This window comes from Macaca mulatta, chromosome 5 (assembly GCF_049350105.2).
Source record: "Macaca mulatta isolate MMU2019108-1 chromosome 5, T2T-MMU8v2.0, whole genome shotgun sequence".
NCBI lineage: Eukaryota > Metazoa > Chordata > Mammalia > Primates > Cercopithecidae > Macaca > Macaca mulatta.
The window spans coordinates 181,594,105-181,614,357 of NC_133410.1; the positions used below are offsets into that span (position 1 = coordinate 181,594,105).

At 43.0% G+C, this 20,253-nt stretch overlaps 1 protein-coding gene and 1 long non-coding RNA gene across 3 annotated transcripts in view; one reads left to right on the forward strand and one right to left on the reverse strand.

Moving 5' to 3' along the window:
* Positions 1-2,130: 2,130 nt before the first annotated feature.
* Positions 2,131-7,217, reverse strand: LOC114678433 (uncharacterized). Its single transcript, XR_013417586.1, has 4 exons — positions 7,061-7,217; positions 5,770-5,914; positions 5,259-5,433; positions 2,131-4,266 (listed from the first exon to the last, which is right to left on the reverse strand). It is a non-coding gene; the product is annotated as an uncharacterized LOC114678433 (long non-coding RNA).
* A 708-nt stretch (positions 7,218-7,925) lies between these two features.
* The window catches only part of GALNT7 (polypeptide N-acetylgalactosaminyltransferase 7), a 152,728-nt gene continuing 140,400 nt past the window's right edge, over positions 7,926-20,253 (forward strand). For both annotated transcript variants that reach the window (XM_015139528.3, XM_015139527.3), the window contains exon 1: positions 7,926-8,076. In XM_015139528.3, coding sequence (XP_014995014.1) covers positions 7,951-8,076 — 126 coding nt within the window. In that variant the 5' untranslated portion in view covers positions 7,926-7,950. The remainder of the gene's footprint in view (positions 8,077-20,253) is intronic.

The window sequence follows — 20,253 nt, forward strand, 5'->3', positions numbered from 1 at the left end:
ACACATCTCCAGGGATTCTGCTTATCCAGCTATGCCCAATGTAGTTTAGCCAAACCTCTCATTTTACATATGGCAGCATGGGTTATCTGGCCTTTTCACTGACATAGATTCTTTCTATTTCATTCCTGTTGTGTCAAAGTTATGCTCTAAGAGATAATCAGTATTAACAAGAGAGAGGCTAGTTTGTCTTACAGGTTCCCACAATAAAGAATGTCAGGTTCTAGGCATAGTTGGATAAGCAGGATCTCTGGAAGGATGTGATAACAAATTGATAACTGTCTGAAACTAGTCTGCTTGCTGATGCGGAGGTTTATGTGCACCAACTGTAAGAGGACTTACAGTAATACCTTGACAAATACCAGTTTTGAAGACTTCAGGTCATTTAACTAACCACACTGCTGAGAACCTGAGTCGTTCTTCAGTGCATTTCATACCTTAATTTTAAGAAATTTGAGCATTTGAAAGGAAATTAGAAATTTGAGTCTAGCCAAATCTCTTAATTTGCATACAGCAGGGCAAGTTCTGTAGCCCTTTCACTGACAGAGTTCCTTTCCATTCCAGCCATTATTTACAAGTTATGCTCTAAGAGATTCTCAATAGTAACAGAGAGAGGCCAGTTTGTCTTGTAGGTACTGGGTTCCCACATAAAAGATGTGAGGTTCTGGGCAATGCATTTTCCCTTCAGTAAGTCGACAGGCAGTTTCAAATAGCTATCAGTTTATTATCTAGGAATTACAGTACTCATTTTGGTCAGGTAAAATGTAGAATACTGTACCCTTCTTTCCCAACACCCAAAATAAAGGCAAAACCATCTACCTATAAAATGCTTCTGCAAATCATTTAGATATCAGCTTTCAAGAGCTATTAAAGAATGCTTCTTAAATCAGAAGAAGACTGCTGAATTACAGAAGTCCAAAAAGAGTACCAAATTATGAAGAGGTGGTGTTCCACACTGTGAAATCTGAGGGCTTTTAAATTCATATTTTTGCTTATGCAACTCCTTTTTCCCCACGCTTAACAGTGAACACAGGAAATATATTTTCACTCGTTCAGTCTCTTAATACTGAGCATCTCTTCTTTGCCAAGCATGGTCAACATCTAGAGACACAATGCCAAATTTGAATATGGTCCTTGCCCTTAAGGAACTTGGTCTAGGCTGGGCACGGTGGCTCACACCTGTAATCCCAGGACTTTGGGAGACCGAGGCAGGCGGATCATGAGGTCAAGAGATTGAGACCATCCTGGCCAACATGGTGAAACCCCATCTCTACCAAAAATACAAAAATCAGCTGGGCGTGGTGGCTCACGCCTGTAGTCCCAGGTACTCGGGAGGCTGAGGCAGGAGAACTGCTTGAACCTGGGAGGTAGAGGTTGCAGTGAGCTGAGATGGCACCATTGCACTCCAGCCTGGCAACAGAGCAAGACTCCATCTCAAAAAAAAAAAAAAAAAAAAAAAAAAAAGAAAGAAACTTGGTCTAATGAAGGTGACAACTGAATAAACAATTATAGAGTTCTATATGCTCTGAGGGAGAACTTAACAGGGTGCTTTGAAAGCATGAAGCAGGGTCTTCTAACCTAGCAGTGGGGTGAGAGGCTGAAGACAATTAGAGGTTTCTGAAAGAACTGATGTATAAATTGAAATCTGAAGGATTATCAGGGAGTTCATGGGAGAGGGGTTGGTGTAAGAACTACAGAGGAGAGCGTTCTAAGCAAGAGAATAACACACACAAAGGTCTAAAAGTGAGAGTGAAGTTGGCCTATTTCAGAAATGGAGAGAAAATCAACATGGCTACAGTTTAAGTTGCAAAAGAGGGGATAACTGACCAGCCATGGGGCTGCAGAGGTAAGCAGAGTCAAGCTCACAAAGGCTTTGTAATAAATGGAGGAGTCTGGGCTTAAATCTAAGAGCAATGGGAAGTTCTTGAAGAGGTTTTAAACAAGAGTGGTAAGAGACAAAGTCCGTTTCAATCACCTCTTAAATAAATGGTTAGATCAGAAGAGCACTTCTGAATTACGGGAGTCCAAAAACAGTACCAAATTATGAAGAGGTAGTGTTCTACGATGTGAAATCCGAGGGCTTTTAAATAAGTAGTTTTGCTTTCAAAACACTGTAGGAGACCCTTAACCTCGTCAAATGGAAGCCCTTGACAACAGTCCTTTATTCCAGATGAGCACAACTCAGGAATTATCCATCTCAAGCTTATGATAGAAATAGTACCCCATGTCAGAAAAAAAGTACAAAAGCAGGATTTTACTTCATAGTATTCCACATGAAAGCACAAATTTAAGTCTCAATCACACATCAACATCATAGGAAAATCTCAGAATTTCAGTATTGGAAAGAATGTTAAAGATCATTTGGTCCAACACCTTCATTTTACAGATGAACGCAGTATACAGAGTATTTCTTATACAAGACTGTGGATTCTTTCTTGGGCTCTCTCTCCCTCAGATCTTTCATGAAGGGGGTAAGTCAGCTTGCCTTGTCATGAGTAGCCTATGGAGAAGCCTAGGTGACAAGGAACTGAAGCCTCCCACCGCCTGCCAGTGAGGAACTGAGGCCTGCTTGCTGGCCATGTGGATGAACTTGACAGCAAATTCTCCAGGCCCAGATGGTTATGATGGTAGTCCCAGATGACAGTCTGGCAAGAACCTCATGAGAGACCCTGAGCCAGACTACCTTGTTAAGCCACTCTTAGATTCCTGACTTCAGAAACTGTGTGAAATAAATGTTTGTTGTTTCTAAGTGCTAAACTGGAGTAATTTGGTAAGCAGTAAGAGGTAACTAATGAACAGTACACAAAATTAAAAAATTTTTAACAAACACTATGTTCTCCTTGATATCTAAATAGTAATTATTTTCTAAACAATAAAATGTATCTTCCTTTAAAGATACTACCAATGGTGCTCTTCTTCTTTGAAAAGAGGTGATTAAATGGCTTATAAAATGGTGATAGGATATTTAGTAATTTAGAGGTCATTGACACTAATTTAACCTGAGTTCTTGGCAACCAGACATAATTAATATTTAAATTTGTTTGCAAATAATTCCCTACGGGTACATGTTCCCATTTTAATGCAGCTGTTATTTTTTAAATCTCTGTACATACAAAAATATGAACTTAAATTAAAACTACCCTTTCTTCTTGGTTCTGAGTAGCCTTAGTAGGATGCTGAGTAAGGGGGAAACAACAGCCTATCAGTTGATGACGATAACCATGTATAAAATAATCACTTTTCTAATTTAATAAAACCTCCAAAGTTTTATCCTTGGAAGATAAACCTCCCAGTGAGGAGGAGTAGCAATTGAAGTAAACTTGGTCCCTCTTCTAAGTTTCATCTGCCTTTTATATTTTCAATCCCATTATTCATTCAACATTCCATCAAGAAATACTCACTGAGCCCTTTCCACATACCAGACACGAATAACAATAACGAACTAGATAGACAAGGCTCCACCTTCATGTACATTTTTATCTGGGTGTAGGAAAAAGAAATTAAGCCATTACAATATAGTGGTAATCATTAGGGAAGAAGTAGAGGGTGCAGTGGAAGCACCTAGCAGGATACCTACCCTAGTACATTGGTGGGAAGAGATATAGGGGTGTGGAGTGGGAAATATGAGAGAGTCTAGAAAAAGCTTTTTGTAACTGACATCTAAGCGTAATGTTAAGACGTCAGAAGGTATTTCAGGCAAAAAGAACTCCCTGTACAAAGGCCTGAAGGTAAGTGAGTTACATTTAGAAACTTAGAAGTTCAGCTTGGCTGCAGCATAGCATTGGGGTAGTGTAGCCCCAAAATGGGTACAATTCCTTCTGGTGGGCTTCCCTGTAACCGAGTTGACATGGTGGAGAAATTAAAAAATAACAAAGCTTTAGGCTCTGACCTCTTGCACATTACACTGCCTGAAAACATTTATGTTCCAGACCCAGAAGGCCAGTCAGTCTGGCAAGAATTCTGAGGTTGGAAAAACCTGCTTTGAATCCCAGCTTGAGAGCAGTAATATCCACATCAGGTTGTGTAGAGGTTAGGTGAAATAATAAATGTGAAGCATCTTACACTCACTAGGTGCTCAAATAATTCTCTCCCTTCAGTTACCTTGCTTCTGAGCCCCCAGCTGGACTCTGAGCTGAGGGCACCATGTCACCATCCACCACACATGACCCCATGACTTGGCAGAGGACGATGCTTCTCTTGGCCATCTCTATGTCCATCTCATTCAGTTGTAGTCTCTATCCTCTTCCTTAGTGACTATTATCCCAGGAACTGCAGCATTCATAAAACAAGAATTATAGCCACACACACCTGAGGCTTGTTCCATTACACTAATTGTACTTTATATTTGTATATGTAGTTGACCTCAATTATTCCTTTTGAGAACATTGTGAGGTTGAGTATTGTAATCACTATTTGGCAGATAAAAGCCCTAGGTTCAGAGTGGCATGTGATTTATCTTGACCTAAGCTTTGAATGTAGCTCCTCATTTTCTAAACAAGTTCTGTCAACCCTACAAAGGCTGCCTCCCAGCAAATACTGCAATGGGCATATGTTTTAAGGTATATTGCACTTTTTTTAAACTTTTAAGTTCAGGGGTACATGTGCAGGTTTGGTACATAGGTAAACTTGTGTTATGGGGGTTTGTACAGATTATTTCATCACCCAGGTATTAAGCCTAGTACTCACATTAGTTATTTTTCCTGATCCTCTCCCTCCTCCCAACCTCCACCCTTCAATAGGCCCCAGTGTGTGTTGTTCCCCTCTATGTGTCCATGTGTTCTCATCACTTAGCTCCCACTTGTGAGAACATGCAGTATTTCGTTTTCTGTTCCTGTGTTAATTTACTTGCAGTTTCTTTTAAAAGTTATTAGGACTCAGAGAAACATAAACTTTTACAACTATATACCTATTCATCAATATACAACTGTATAACTATATACTCTTTCACACATATTTTAAGTTCTCTATGTGTAAAACTAAAGGTAGGGGGTGGTAGTGGTGGCAGGATGTTCTCAGAATGCTAGGACCTTCAAAGGACTAACCATTCTCAATACTTTGATGATAGGTATCACTTTCCATTTGCATACTTGCCCAGCTATGGTCATAACAGTAAAAATAAAGCTTCCTGCCTTCTTAAGAATACAAAACTGTCTCCCCTGTGAAAATAACACAAGTGAAAGATTTAATTATTCACGTGGACTTCAGCTGCTGATTTCAAATGGAATTATTCTCTTATGATCACAAGATGCCTTGTAAGTTACCTGTTTCAAGCCCAGTCTCTGCCTAGGGAACTGTCTCCTATAAAAAGGAGTCCAGGTGGGCCACAGTGGCTCTGCTTGTAATACCAGCATCTTGGGAGGCCAAAAAGGGAGGATCGCTGGAGGCCGGGAGTTTGAGACGAGCCTTGACAACAGGAGCAGACAACAGACCCTGTGTCTACAAAAAATTAAAAAAAAAATTAGCTGGGCATGATGACTCACACCTGTAGTCCTAGCTACTGGGAGGTTGAGGTGGGAAGATCACTTGAGCCCAGGAGTTCCAGACTGCAGTGAGCTATGGATGTGCCACTGCACTCCAGTCTGGGTGATAGAGCAAGACCCCGACTCAAAAATTAAATAAAAAAGAAAAGGAGTCCACCTCACTTCTGAACAGTTCAAGTTGAGTCCATAAATGAGCCTATTCCTGCTTTCCAAAGTTATCTATATAAGACTTTTCCCAAGCCCCCCACCTTGCTTCCTTTCAGTGTTTCTCCAAAGGTGGTACCCAGATTACCTGGGTCAAAAATCACCAGGGTACTGATTAACAGGAGATTCCTGGGTCCCAACGCTGACCTGAATCATCACCAAGAAATGGTTCATTCGCTTTTCATATCACATTACCCAGCAGATTCATACTTCATGAATTACACACTCTAGATCTGTCACACACAAAAAAGTGGTCTTAGGCGAAATCTCTCATCTTCTACTCAAAACAACTGGTTTTAACCTAAGGGGCTGATACAAATGCTAAGTCAAGCAGTGATTTGTGTTTTAAACTTGACAGTCCCTCTACCAGGTACTCTATATAGTGGACTTTTCCACAATAGGATGTACAATCATTCAGCCAACCAATAATACACCTAACTACAGTCCATTCTGCATTTCTGGAACCATGCTGTTCATGAGGATATCACTTCAGATATTGTGTGGAAATTCTTAAATTGTGGCATCTACAGAACCCCCCAATATACTAGCCATTGTAAGCCAAGCCAAAAAGCACATGAAGGTAGTTTGGTACAATTCTTTATCTATCTTGATGACTGAAATAACTGGGTTTTGTTTTAAAGCAAAAAACTTGCAGATATGAGACAGTATGAGAAAAAAGAATCAGCTTTCACCATCTTAAAACTTAGGATAGCCTGGGTGCAGTGGCTCACACCTGTAATCCTAGCACTTTGGGAGGCCGAGACAGGCGGATTGCCTGAGCTCAGGAGTTCGAGACCAGCCTGGGCAACACCGTGAAACCTCGTCTCTACTAAAATACAAAAAAAAAAAAATTAGCCGGGCATGGCGGTGTGCACCTGTAGTCCCAGCTACTCGGGAGGCTGAGGCAGGAGAATTGCTTGAACCCAGGAGGTGGAGGTTGCAGTGAGCCGAGATCGTGCCACTGCACTCTACTCCGGCCTGGGCAACAGAGCGAGAGACTCTATCTCCCCCAAAACAAACAAACAAACAAACAAACAAACAAACAAACAAAAAATCAAAAAAACAAAAAAACTTACGATAAAATCTTAAAACGTTTTGTTCGATTTAAATTAGCAGTTTAGGGTATAGTACACTGATAATGTAATTACATACACTCTGATATAAAGGTATAGACATCTTTATTGGGAGATATGGGCAGAAAAATTATTTCCTCAGGGTGGGGCATTTGGCCAAACATTTGCCAATATCCTTTCCTGTGTAATTTAGGTAACACAGGCAGAAAAGGCGTTTGAAAAGCAGAAATCAAGTGGCAAAAATCAGGTCTGAGGGAGGCAATGAGGGTGGAGCTGAAATGCACGGTCCTTGGATTTGAAACTTACCAGCCCGTGAACAAGGTTGGTATTGCTTTTGGCGTAACACGACAGCCTTTCTTTTCATTAGCTCAAGAGAAAGAAATACCAGCTTTCCAAGTGAGCTCCTCCAATTCAGTGATATTTGCACATCTCACCTGGGCCTTTCGGTTACAAATTCACCACCTTAAGGAGCCGTGTGAAAAAGCAAGAACAATCAATAAAAAAGGAAAAAAAAAAAAAAAGCCTTCAGCTATAAATCAGCCACGTGGAGCTGCTGCAGCAGCAGCGGTAGTCCTACTTCCTGGTTGGCTTCCTGAAAGCCTCTCGTCAGGGCGCTCAGGGAAGTGGGTCTAAGGGAGAGGTGCAGAGAAGAGCGACCCCAGGTCCAACGGAGGGGGCGGTGGGCCAGGGGATCCCGGGGGGCACAGGCGTTAAGGACGGAGTTATGGTCCATAATTACAATAAAAGTTTGGGGATCTGAAAGCTTTAAGGAGCTGAGCTGTAGGGCAAAGGCTAAGGACCAGACCTGGGGAAAGTGCAAGTTACTTGCAAGGTAGCAGGGGACTGTGAAGGGGGCTCGCGTGGAGAGCAGGGGACTGCGGATCTGGAAGGGGGCAGGTAGACAGGAAGGCAGCCTGGAAGAGCGAGGCACACGGGTCAGCCGGAGCTCTGCGGTGGCCGCCGGAGGGGAGGGGGCCGCGGGGAGGGGCGAAGGAAAGAGCCCGGGGAAAGGTATAGCCGAGGGGAGTTCCGGATCTGGAGCTGGAAAGGGCAGGCAGCGGAGAGGGCGGCAGCGGTAGCGGTAGGGGTGGGGGAAAGAGGAGGAGGAGGAGGAGAGCCGGAGGAGGGGGAAGGAGGGAGGGGAGAGCGGTGGCGGCGGCTGCGCCGGGCTGTGAGTCTCTCGCCGCCGGAGGAAGATGAGGCTGAAGATTGGGTTCATCTTACGCAGTTTGCTGGTGGTGGGAAGCTTCCTGGGGCTAGTGGTCCTCTGGTCTTCCCTGACCCCGCGGCCGGACGACCCAAGCCCGCTGAGCAGGATGAGGGTGAGTGACCCGCCCGGCCCCCTCCGGCGGCAGCGACCGGCAACTTGTTTTGTTTGCCCGCGTGTGGAGGGAGCAGGGGGCGGCGGGGTCGCGGCACGGCGTGGGCACCGCAGCTCCGCAGGTGGTGCTGGAGCAGCGCGGGCCGAAGGGGTGCCGAGCCCCGCGCACCCCGACCCCCTGTCCGCCGCCGGCCCGCCCCCTCGCCGCCCCTTCCTCCGCTCTTCCCCGCCCCGGGCTCCGCCGCCGACACCCGCGCTGCGGCGGTAGCGGCTCGGGCGGCCGCTCTCCATGCCGGGACTGCGGGCGGAGCTGGGGAAGAGCCGGGTCCCGGGGGCCGCGGCCGCCGGGCGTCCCACTCTTGGGAGCCGGGACCACAGCACTCACGGCCGGTGTATGCGGGGTTGGTCCAGGCTGCGGCCTGTGGCGCGTGCAGGCCTGAAGGAGGCGAGATGCCGCTGTCGCCACCGCTGGTCCGATGGACCAGGCCCCTCGGTCCAGCCTCCCCTCCCGCCGCCACCGCTCGTTTGGGGGTGTTCGCAGCCCCGGGCTCCCCCGGCCCGCCCGCCGGGGAGTGGGAGGGCGATGGCGCCCCGCCTCCGGCTCTTACGGAGAGCGCGCCTCCCCCTCAACTCCGGCGGCGGGGAGCTGGGGTGCGATGCGCGGCCGAGGCCTCGTCCGGACCGCTGGTCCCCCTCGTGTTCCCAGGCAAGGGAGGGGCGGTTGGCCGGAGATGCCGGAGGGGCGTCCCCGCCCCGCCGGCCGCCCCCCGCCCTCAGCACCTGGGGAAGCCCCAGCTCTGGCAGCGCTCGGGCGCTGTCCGGGGGACAAGGAGCAGTTCCTCTTTCCCGGCTGCGGCAGGGCTGCTCGGGCCGGAAAACTAACTTGTGTCGGCGCCCGGCCACCCCGCCGCTCAGGCGGACGCCGAGGGGAGCCGCGGCGCGGAGCTCGCGGCAGCTCCGCTGGGACGCATTTGTCTGCCGCCCAGGGCGCGAGTGTTAGCGCTGACATTCCTTGGATTTGGAGGGTTTAGTCAGGCGCCTCGGAACATTAGTTACCCGGAGCCGCGCAGCGCTGGGAAGGGATCGAGGCCACTGCGGCTTCCCTGACCGGCAGCGGGCGGCGCGCACCGGCCTCGCCCGGAACCCTGACCTGCTTCCCCCCGGATGAACCGTTGCACCCCCTGCTTCCTCCTCCCTGAGCCTGGGACAGCCTACTGGGCCGGCTGCCAGTGGGGGTAGGAGAGGGTATGAGGGGCTCACGACCGCCGAGGCGGCGGGGCTGCCGGGGGAGTCGAGTCACTCACTCTGTTGTAAAGTGCTTTTTGTAAATGTGACCAGCATCGCTTCTATGTCATGTTTATTAACTTTCCTTCTGGAAAGTTAGCATCAAGAAGTTGGGCGAAAAGGCTTGTGGTGTCCTTTCAAGAGTAAGAATCCTAGGAGGAGATCCCATTATCAGCTCTTTGCCTATATCATGAGATTAGATGTAATCTGTAAATTTTAGTATTTGAAGTCTCTACAGCAGTGGAATCCCTTTGTAATATCTGGGATAGATTCCCATCTAAGTCATCTAAATTGATGATAATAAAAAGTATCAGTTTTCCTTTTCAGTACGTTTGCGGTTTTAAGCTTCTCAGCTCATGGAGTGATGGTGATCTTTTTATGATTTTGCTCTCAATATGACTTACTGACAAAGGATAACTGAATACTGCAGTTGAAGATATTTGTTTTAAGTCATCAGATGGCTTTTTACATGTAGCTAGAAATGTTTAACCCCCTATTTTCTGGTAGAGAAACTGACAAAACTAGCTAGGTTCAGAATGTCCCGCCCTTCTGATAGTCTTTTAAAGAGGTGGCGGAACATCAGCATCACTTGCCAACTCGTGGAATATTTTATTAGTGCAAATAAAGGATGGGCCATAATGCCCATTTCAATACTATATGGTGATGATAAAGAAGGTGATGATATCTTGATTTTTTTGTTTGTTTCAGTGTACTTGATAAAGTTTCTCAGTGGATCCAGTGTAATTTCTATCATTCGTCAAAGACAAAAGGTAGATTTTAAAGACTTAACATAGTTAACATTAAGAAGAATGCTTAGGTATCAGAAGAGCAAGAAAGACCCTTTTATTGGCTTCCCAGGTAAATAGTAATACAAGCAATTTAAAGTGTAACTTATAAATAAGAGCATAAATAAGGGATTATTACCTTCCTTTAATAAAGACTAACCCAGGAACTTTTAAGATACAGTGCTAGAAGGACAAATCCTGTAGGGAGGATTGTGACTCCTGAATTTCTCCTCCCCCTTGTGGTTCTTTTCCTTCGATGATTATTGCAAATATTCCACCCATTGTGAGATCTCTGCTTCTCTTTAATGCTGATCTACACATGGACTTTTTTGGATCCCTTTAAATGGCCTGAACGATCCAGTTTACCAGGTGTGGGTTCTGCCTCTACTCCAGCAAGCTTGTACTTGTGGCTCCATTCACCCTCTGCCAGTTTTTGTCTTGAACTATGAATATTTAAGACACCAAATTCTGTTACAGCCTTGACGACTCGAGATGGTCCTTCCTCATCTGCACTATTTCCTTGTTTTAGGTCTGTCCACCTGTGGAGTCAAGACAAAAGAAACATGTTTCTTACTTCCTTCCCATTTCTGGGCTGCTTGTCCTTTCTCTGAGGTGAATGATGTGAAAAATGACCTTACCTTTCCGATCATATTCTGTTGTGTGATTTTAAATATTGATTTATTCGAACATTTTTGGAGTGCCTATTATGTACCAGGCATGGTACTAGTTGTTAAGGAAATACTCCTTGTCCTGAATCTCATGGATCTTGTAAAAACCACACAGCAATCAAACCTCCATAAATATATAAATAAAAATTGTGCTACTGCTTTCATAGTGAAACCATAGGGGGCAAGAAAATGGAGGAATTTGGTCATAAAAGCCTTACTTGAAGAAATGACTGTTAGCAGTAGCAAATCCATACAGGTCTGAAGTAACTCGATTCTTACCTCCTTGTGGGAAAGAATTTATTGGAGGGGCATAAGGCAGCGTGAGAGACCGAGGCAAATTTTTGAGCAGGAGCGAGAGTATTACAAAGCTTTAGAGCAGGAACGGAAGGAAGTACACTTTGAAGAGGGCCATGTGGGCGACCTGAGAAATCCAAGTACCTCCTCTCACCTTGGACTTGGGGGTCTTATGCATTGGCATGATTCCAGGGTTTGCGTTTCTTCTCCCGTGATTCTTCCCTTGGGGTGGTCTGTCTGCATGGCAGTGGCCTGCCAGCAGCGGGGAGGGGCTGCATGCAGTGTGTTTACTGAAGTTGTACTCATGCTCACCTGAGGCATTTTTCCCTTACCATTTGGGCCTTCCTAGAGGAAGGGCAAGTACGAGTTAAAAGCCGCCATTTTGCCTCTTAGTGCACATGCTGAAGCCCACTGGCCCAACTCCTGAGATCTTAGCGGGAACCTGCTGATAACCAGCGTTAGGTGTTTTCTGTCTATTGGGAGACTGCCTTTGCATGGTGTTGGTTGCGACCAATTATTATTTCAGAGAGACAGTTTAACAACTGCCTGACCATCACCCTTTGGCCACCTGACATTCCTGGTGGTGAGGGGCCTTTCCTGCCCTGCTCATGTCTGCCTAGCTGCCTACTCTGACTTTTGAGGCAAAATCTGAACATTTCAAGAAAAGTAGTTAATCTGGAAGTGGGTGGCAGCATTCTTGAGAAGGAGCAATTGTGCAAAGGTCTAAGGCAGGAGGTAGCATGGGTGAAATAGTGAGAAACTAGGAGATGAATGTTGTTGGAACATGGAGCATGAGAAGTGGAATGATGCCACTCAGGAAAGCGTGGGTCTCGTAGTCCACGCTAAGGAGATCTTAAGTGCAGTGAGAAGCCATTGAAGGATTTTAAGTAGGGGAGAGTGGATTTGTGTTTTGAAAAGAGCACTCAGGCTGCCTACAGAAAGTACGTATTTGTCTATAGAACAGGTAGCAGGAGTCCTGGTGGGGGTGGTCATTATTCAGGTGGGACATAATCCTTGCTTAGATTGGCAGGGTGGTGGTAGAGATAGAAAAAAATAAATTGATTCAAGAGCTCCTAAAGATGCAAAGGCATCAGGATTTGGCGATTGGATATGGTAGCGAAGGTGTCAGGAGGCCTAGGATGATAGATTATTTGTTCCATTATGGAAAGTTCTCAAGGCGAAATGTATACTTTCTTGTGTTGTATTATGATTATGGGAAGCCTTTTTTTTTAAGTCTTTGTCCTCTGGATATTTTAAGGACAGCATTTATTAAGATTATCTGTTTAGACTTGCAAATCACAGAAAGCTCCTTTAATTAAATAAATTATAATACGTCTCAGACTAATACGATTTATCCCAGGTTTTAGTCCTGAGTGACTGTCTACAGTTGACTCATAAGCCTCTGAAAATAAAGGTTTTTAAAGGAAATGTTGACAGATCCATTAAAACAGTAGTCCCCTACCTTTTTAGCACCAGGGACCGGTTTTGTTGAAGACAATTATTCCACAGACTGGGGGGATTGGGTTGGGTGGGGGATGGTTTAGTGATGAAACGGTGCCACCTCAGATCATTAGGCATTAGATTCCCATAAGGAGTGCGCAACCTGGATCTCTTGTATGCAGTTCACAATAGGGTTTATGCTCCTGTGAGAATCTAATACCACCACTGATCCGACAGGAGGCAGAGCTCAGGCGGTAATGCTCACTTGCCAGACTGCTACTCACCTCCTGGTGTGCGGCCTGGTTCCTAACAGGCCATGGATAGGTACCTGTTCATGACCCGGGGTTGGGGACCCCTGCATTAAAACATTCAGTGCTGGTGAGAAGCTGTGTGTAAACTAATGACTCTCTGGATATGCAAATGCAACTTTAGTCAAGTCATTAATGCCACTTAGGTTCAGGGTGTACATAGTAGGACTAATTCAGGAACTACTAGGCCAAGAGGTTTATGTGATAGGCAAGCTAACAGGTTTGAAAGGAATATAGCTTAAATGAGGACTAGTGGCTGAATTGATTACCCTGGCAGTCAAGTTCCATCTTACCAAAGCCATTTTATCTCAGTGATGATCAGTTGTAACTTGAAAAATTCTGCCCTTGAACATGAGATTGTATTTCAAATGGAAGCTCTGTTTATACTATTAGGGATGGAGCTATCACTTAGTGAAAGTGTAGTGTCTTAAATGGTCACTGTTCTCTCAGTTTCCCAGGCTACACGCCTTAGGATTGGTTTTTGTTTTCTTTGCTGTTTTCAATCTCCCATTCGCCTTCTCTCCCCACACATAATGATTAAAAATCTCACATCACCAAGTCTGAGAAATCTGGGGTTTATAGACTTCCTGAAATTAATGCGAACTTTTGCATACATCTGCATTTTTTTCTAGGTTGATAATCAGAAGCTTTCGTGTTTCCTAAAGTGTCCTCTAAACCAAACAAGGCTTCCAACCACTGACCATGTGCCCTTTGAAGGCAGGGTTCATGTTTCCTGTTCATTGAGTATTTCCTCAACATTTGATATGTGCCTTCTATAAAATTAGCACCAGGAAAGATGCTAAAAGAAACTAAAGTAAGGTACATCCATTTATGTCTCCCACATAGGTCTGAACATTTCGGAAATGTTTGGTGAATTCCTAAGAATTGCTGTATTTATCACTTCTGTGGAAATGTTTCCCATCCAGTGGTCTATGTGAGGTCAGGCATCAGTCCTGTTACCATCTGCTTGCCCCTGCCCCCTTCCCCATCCTCCCCTCCCTAAGACCTCATGAGGAATACTGAGAACACCCGAAGTGGGAGTTCCTGCTCTCACAATCTAGTTGGGGGTGGGGAGAGCTATTCCTTAATCCAGTAGCAATGTAAAGAAATAATATAAGAACTGTCACAAGGATATATTTCGTCAGCAGTCAAACCAGTAGGTGGAGAAGCCTTAAAATGGCCTTTTGGGGAGTGCACAATTATTAGTAAAGAGAGAATGAAAACTGTTGAACAGCAGTCTATTTTGTGACTTAGGCTGGTTGCATGGAATGGGAGATAACGTGTGAGATATGATTTGGGTTTCTGTATAAACTGTGTTAGATCAGACGATAGTAAATTGGAGAAAGAGGAAGAGAGAAAAATAATTCATCATGAATGAAAAGCAAAATTCTGAGCTTGAGCCATCTGTAAACAGAATATGTGGAATTTCTAACTTGAGTTATTAAAAAAGTTGGTCAGCAAGATTTGAGTAGCTATTGAATGCAGGAAAATGATTGTGATTATTCAGCTTCAAACTAGATAATTGTCTTTGTTCATATTTTGAATTTCAATTCTCATTCCTGAAGAATGAATGTACAATCTGAAAAGTAGCTAAATTAAGGATTTCAGTAATAACAGCAACAATAATAGTTTACATATATTGAATCCTTACTTTGGGCCTAATAAATATTCTACATGTATTTGGTCGTTTATTTGTAACAACCACCCTCTATTGCAAGTCTGAGGGAATCCCCGCTTTATAGATGAGGCTGTCGTAGTATAGAGAGGTGAACTCTTTGTCCAAGGTTATTCACTTAATTAATTGTAGAGCCAGGATTCAATCTTAGGTGTTCTAACTTCAGAGCTGTGCTTTCTGATGTTGCACTACAGTTTTTAACAACACAGACAAGTACACATATGGACTTCATTGAAAAGTGGATATATAGATGCTAGCAGGGTAATTTCAGATAAACACTGAAGACAATGTAGATGGTCCCTGACTTACCATGATTCAGCTTATAGTTTTTGACTTTTCAATGGGTTTATCGGTGTGTAACTCTGTCATAAGTCTGAGCACATCTGGACTTAAGATGTCTTATGATTCTTCAAGTTTACAATGGGTTTGTTGCAGGGTGTAACCCCGGTAAGTCGAGGAGCATCTGTACTTGGTAATATGAAAGAGAATGGGAGGCGGTGGTTCATGCTTGTAATCCCAGCACTTTGGGAGGCCTAGGCAGGCGAATCACTTGAGGTCAGGAGTTTGAGACCAGCCTGGCCAACATGGTGAAACCCTGTCTCTACTAAAAATACAAAAATTAGCCAGACATGGTAGCATGCGCCTGTAATCTCAGCTACTCAGGAGGCTGAGGCAGGAGAATTGCTTGAAGCCAGGAGGCAGGGGTTGCAGTAAGTGGAGCTCACGCCACTGCATTCCCGCGTGGGCAACAGAGCAAGACTCCATCTCAAAAAAAAAAAAAAAAAGTAAAAAAAAAAAAAAATAATAATAATAAAAAAAGAGAGAATGGGGTGGAGGGGACCACTCAGGGAACATCAGGGAAGGCGATGGCCAGAGCAGAGACTTCAGGAGTAAGTGTAAGACTATCATGCAAATCTGGGGGAAGAGCATTCCAGGCAGAGGGAACAGAAGTGCAAAATTCCTGAGGATGGAATGAGACTGGAGTGTTTGAAGCCAGTATGGCTGGAGTTTGTTGAATTTGGAGGGAGTACAGTGCTGGATGAGCTTGAAGATGTAGTCAGGACTCAGATGATGGGCGTGTGTGGCTCCTGTGGTCTGTTATTAGGGTGATTATTTGTTTTAGTTTACATTTGCTGCCCATTAGCCATTGTTATCCTTTCACTCTCAGAAATATCCTGGGTTGGATGGTAAATTATATGGGTGTCTTGCTTAAAATGTATGTTCCTAGATAAATAAAATGAATAATAGTCCTTTTTGGCCACCGTTTGCGGGCCAGATGCACAAGGAAACAATTGCGGTGAGTAAGACAAAAACTGTATTAGTTCAGTCCACTGGGTGCTGTGGGATCGCAGAGAAAGGAGCATCTAGTGTATGGGGCTGGATGAGTCAGAGAGCTTGTCTTATAAAAAGACATGCTGGAGAGACGAGGACAGAGGAGACTGTGTGCAACAGCATAAATGACTGTGACCAATCCTGGGGACAACATGGCTGGAAAATTGGGTTGGAGAGGGGTGGAATAGAAGAGAGGACCCTAGAAAGATAAATAGAATCTGAGCCATGAAAGACTTGGAATGGTCAGAGCTGGGCTATAAGGAATAATCTGGAAACAGTGAAAGCTAGATTTCAGTGAGGAAAGAATTATGTCTGAAGGATATAATGAAGCCTAAACTAAGGAGAAGGACCTAGAAACTGAATACAGGGGAAGAGATTATGGAAGTATAATAGAATTGCCCAGTGGGAGGAGGAATCATTCTTGATGGTAAAGGAAAGGATGTTGATGCCTTTAGAAGGAATACAGCTGTCCGAAGCACTGGCTCTCAAACTTCTGTAGGCTTCAGAATCACCTAGAGGGTGTGAGAAAACGGATAACTTGGCCCCATGCCCAGAATTTCTGAGTGAGTAGATTTAGGATAGAGCAGGTAATTTGCATTTCTAACTAGTTCTCCAGGGATGCTGATGCTGCTGCTGCTTGTCTAGGGATCATGCTTTTGAGGAGTGCCAGTCTAGAGGTTATATAGATTTGGTGGCTGCAAAATGAAAAATTTGGTTTGGTTTGGCATATAGTATTTTATAGACTACAGGTCAGTTGAGCGAAGGTGTCTAACCAGGTACATGGAGCGCAGCATGGAATCAGAAGTGGATGCATTTCATTGGCCAGAGGGTGGTGTCTGAAGCTCAGGGAGCAGATTGGTAAGTTAAAGGAGCCTGTGTGGATGGAGGAGAAAAATGTGTGTATTAAGAAAGAAACATGGAAAATGCCTTCTTTTAGGCTCTAGGGGGTTGGTGGGGAGAGATGAAAGAAGACATAGACAGAAGTAAAATGACTTAGACAATATTGCCTAACCGAGAGCAAAAGTAATTTCTTTAAGGGCAGGGCCATCAACAAATTCGAATGTTACAATATTTGAGAACTGACTAGAATGAAAGCTGAAACAAGTGGCTGTGGAAGTGTTACCTGCCTGCTAAGCTAACCAGTATTACTTTGTTCTAGAGAGGGACCACAGCATCATCATCATTGGCATCTCAGTAAATATTGTGGCCCAGGAAAACTGGTTCAGATGATAAAGAAGTTCAGGTCATGAAGAGTCATCTTCACTATGGGAAAAATACAAATAGAGAAAAAATTTTATTAGAGAGCTGTAACTATCGAAGAGGAACTTAACCCATTTTTGGTTATATCTGGACTACTGTAACTTTATGTCCCTTTCCACCTCTCCCTACCCACAACTCTGTGTGTGTGTGTGCAGACACCTATGTATATATATTTTAGTTGTGATCCTATATAATACTATATAAGCTAGATACTGCAACACTTATTAGTCATTTTTTTACTCAAGTCTAAAATCCAGTGATTTGAAAAGCTGTGACTAGAAAAATAATTTAATATTTAAAATTGGAAAATATATTTTATTCTGAGAACATTAGACAATTTTTAGTTTTTAGTACATTAACTTGACTGAAGTGTATTAAAAAAACAGAACAACAAAACTGTGCTATTCTCAGCATAGAGAAAACGTATGCTCAGCATTTCAATATTCTTAGTTTTTAAAAATGAGGTTTATCATTAAATTCTAGTTCAGCCCTGTGATCCTGAAAGCAACACTGAGACAACTTGAACTGCAGTCACCCAGAGTCTACATCTTTTTGGAGAGGGAAGAGCTAACTTTCAGTTGCTTCATTTGCTAAGAATCCTGAATATTTCCAGATGAGAAATGTTCTCATTTCTGCACCATTATAAATTCCCTTCTGGGCTCCCCAGCCTTTGTAGCATTTTCAAGCATTACTCCCAAGAAGCATTTAAACATGTCGACAGGGAGACCTGATTCACTTCACTGCATACAAGAACTGGTACGCTGAAACTTGAGGAAAAAATTAACTTTACATTATCTAATTAGGTTTACAGAATTGGTGCAGAGCAGCCTGGTTTCCCAAATCTAGAAGGTACAATTAGCTGCAGTATTATATCAATAACAACTAGTTTGTGAATAGGCTTCTAAGCAATAGGAATCTGCTACTACCAAGAATATTTTAAACTGGATGAGTTAAAATTAAGTCACATACTGTTGGGAACCATTCTGTAACAGAATAGTGTAGATGACCTAGTCTTTTTTTTAATTTTAATTTTTACCAATTCCCTGGGTTTAGGAATACATCTGAGCCTCAAGAGGTATGCTGCCGTCTTCGGTAGTAAACTTAACATGCTTAATGATTATCTGGCTTAATTGTAATTTTAGCATTTGTAGTTACCTTTATGAAATTATTTTTTATGCATAGCTGTTTACTGTGAAAACTATGTATTCACTGGTAAAGCTATGCTTCCTATGAAAGCTGTGTATTCACTGGTGTCTTATAAAAAGAAATGGTATTATTTATTATGTAAGTATTACTGCCTATTAAATAGGCAGTAACTGAGAAACTGCCAAAACTTTTTTGGAGGGAGTTCACTCTTATTAGAAGTTGGGTATGTCAGCATTTTTATTTATTAAACTGTTTGTATTAATAATTCTTCTTTAACTTTTGGTTTTCCTTTTAATAGAAACACCAGCCAGGTGTGGTGGCTCATGCCTATAATCCTAGCATTTTGGCTGCCTGAACCTGGAGGATTGCTTGTGGCTAGAAGCCTGGGCAATATAGCAAGATCTTGTCGCTTAAAAAACAAACAAACCAAACCTGATAAGATACTCTTTAATGTGAGCAAGGTTTGCAAGTAGCTTTTACAACTGTGCAAATGCCTAACTCCTTCTACAAGAACTCTTGATTTAAAACCAACCAGTTGATTCTAGTTATTAGAGTGAAACAATAGTTTCAATTCCTAATGTAGTATGAAGAGACCCCTTTGAACTGTTCCACAGAATTTTAAGAATTAACACTTGTAGAGAAGTGATATCATGACACCATCAATGTAGTATCTTTATGATTCTGTGAGAATTTGTTTTTTTAAAAATATATTCCTTAGAAAGCCTAAGTAGAAAGCAAAACAAAAAAAGAACAGTAACGTACAGTTGTACATTGCAAAAAAGAAGTCCTTAAGTCATGATGCATGAAGTTCTCTATAAGTCCTTGTCAGTACTTACTGCTGTACTTCACATTTTTTATTCTGTAGATTTGAAGTAAATATTTTATATACTGTTTATTAACATTTATTATTGCAAAAATAGTTCCTTTACAACCCTAGCATAAAATAAAACTATCAGTATACTTAAGTGAGTCATGCAAGTGTCATTTTGCCAGAATATATCAAAGATATCTGAGTAATGAAAATTAGAAATGGAAAATGTGAAAATAGCATCATTATTAGAAGATTCTAATTCTGTTTAGATTTATAGTTTATGGTCATTTATGTAAACATTTTAAAAATGTCAGGAACAGTCTAATTAGGTTAAGTCAATTAAGTTTTTTTTTTTTTTTTGCTTGATTGTTTAATGCTGTTATGAAAAACACATATTTGTGAAGGAAATTATTTGCCTAGAAAAATTTACCATGCAATATATTTCTCCATACTGCAGTTCCTTTTTTTTTTTGAGATGGAGTTTCACTCTTGTCACTCAGGCTGGAGTGCAATGGCGCGATCTTGACTCACTGCAACTTCTGCCCCCCAGGTTCAAGTGACTCTCCTGCCTCAGCCTCTCTAATAGCTGGGATTACAGGTGCCCACTACCATGCCCTGCTAATTTTTGTATTTTTAGTAGAGATGGGGTTTCACCATGTTGGCCAGGCTGGTCTTGAACTTCTGACCTCAGGTGATCCGCCTGCCTTGGCCTCCCAAAGTGCTGAGATTACAGGTGTGAGCCACTGCACCTGGCCAGTTCTTTGTTAATAAAAGCCCATGTACCTGGAAGTCAAAGGTATACTTTGCATTGCCATTTCAAAACTTGTCTGAGGCATTTTCTAAAATGTTTGTCTCATTGGATATAGGTTTTAATTATGCTTGCTTGAGAAGACTTAAATCTTTACCCTTCTCCTGGTAGTTTTCTTCTGGCAGTTTAGTATTTTGGCATGCAATTTTTATTAGACAATTTGATCATTGTGTTTCTTATTGCCTAACCCAACAGGTTTAATCTTTTAATCTCTAATACAGCAAGGTGTGCTGTGTAAATCTTAGTGTTACCTTTACAATCTGTTTGCAGAGTTTTGCATCATCTTTTGAAAGAAAGTGTCTAAACACCCCTGTTCAAAAATCTGCTAGTTCTTGCCAGGATGATTTAATATGAATTTTAAAAATCC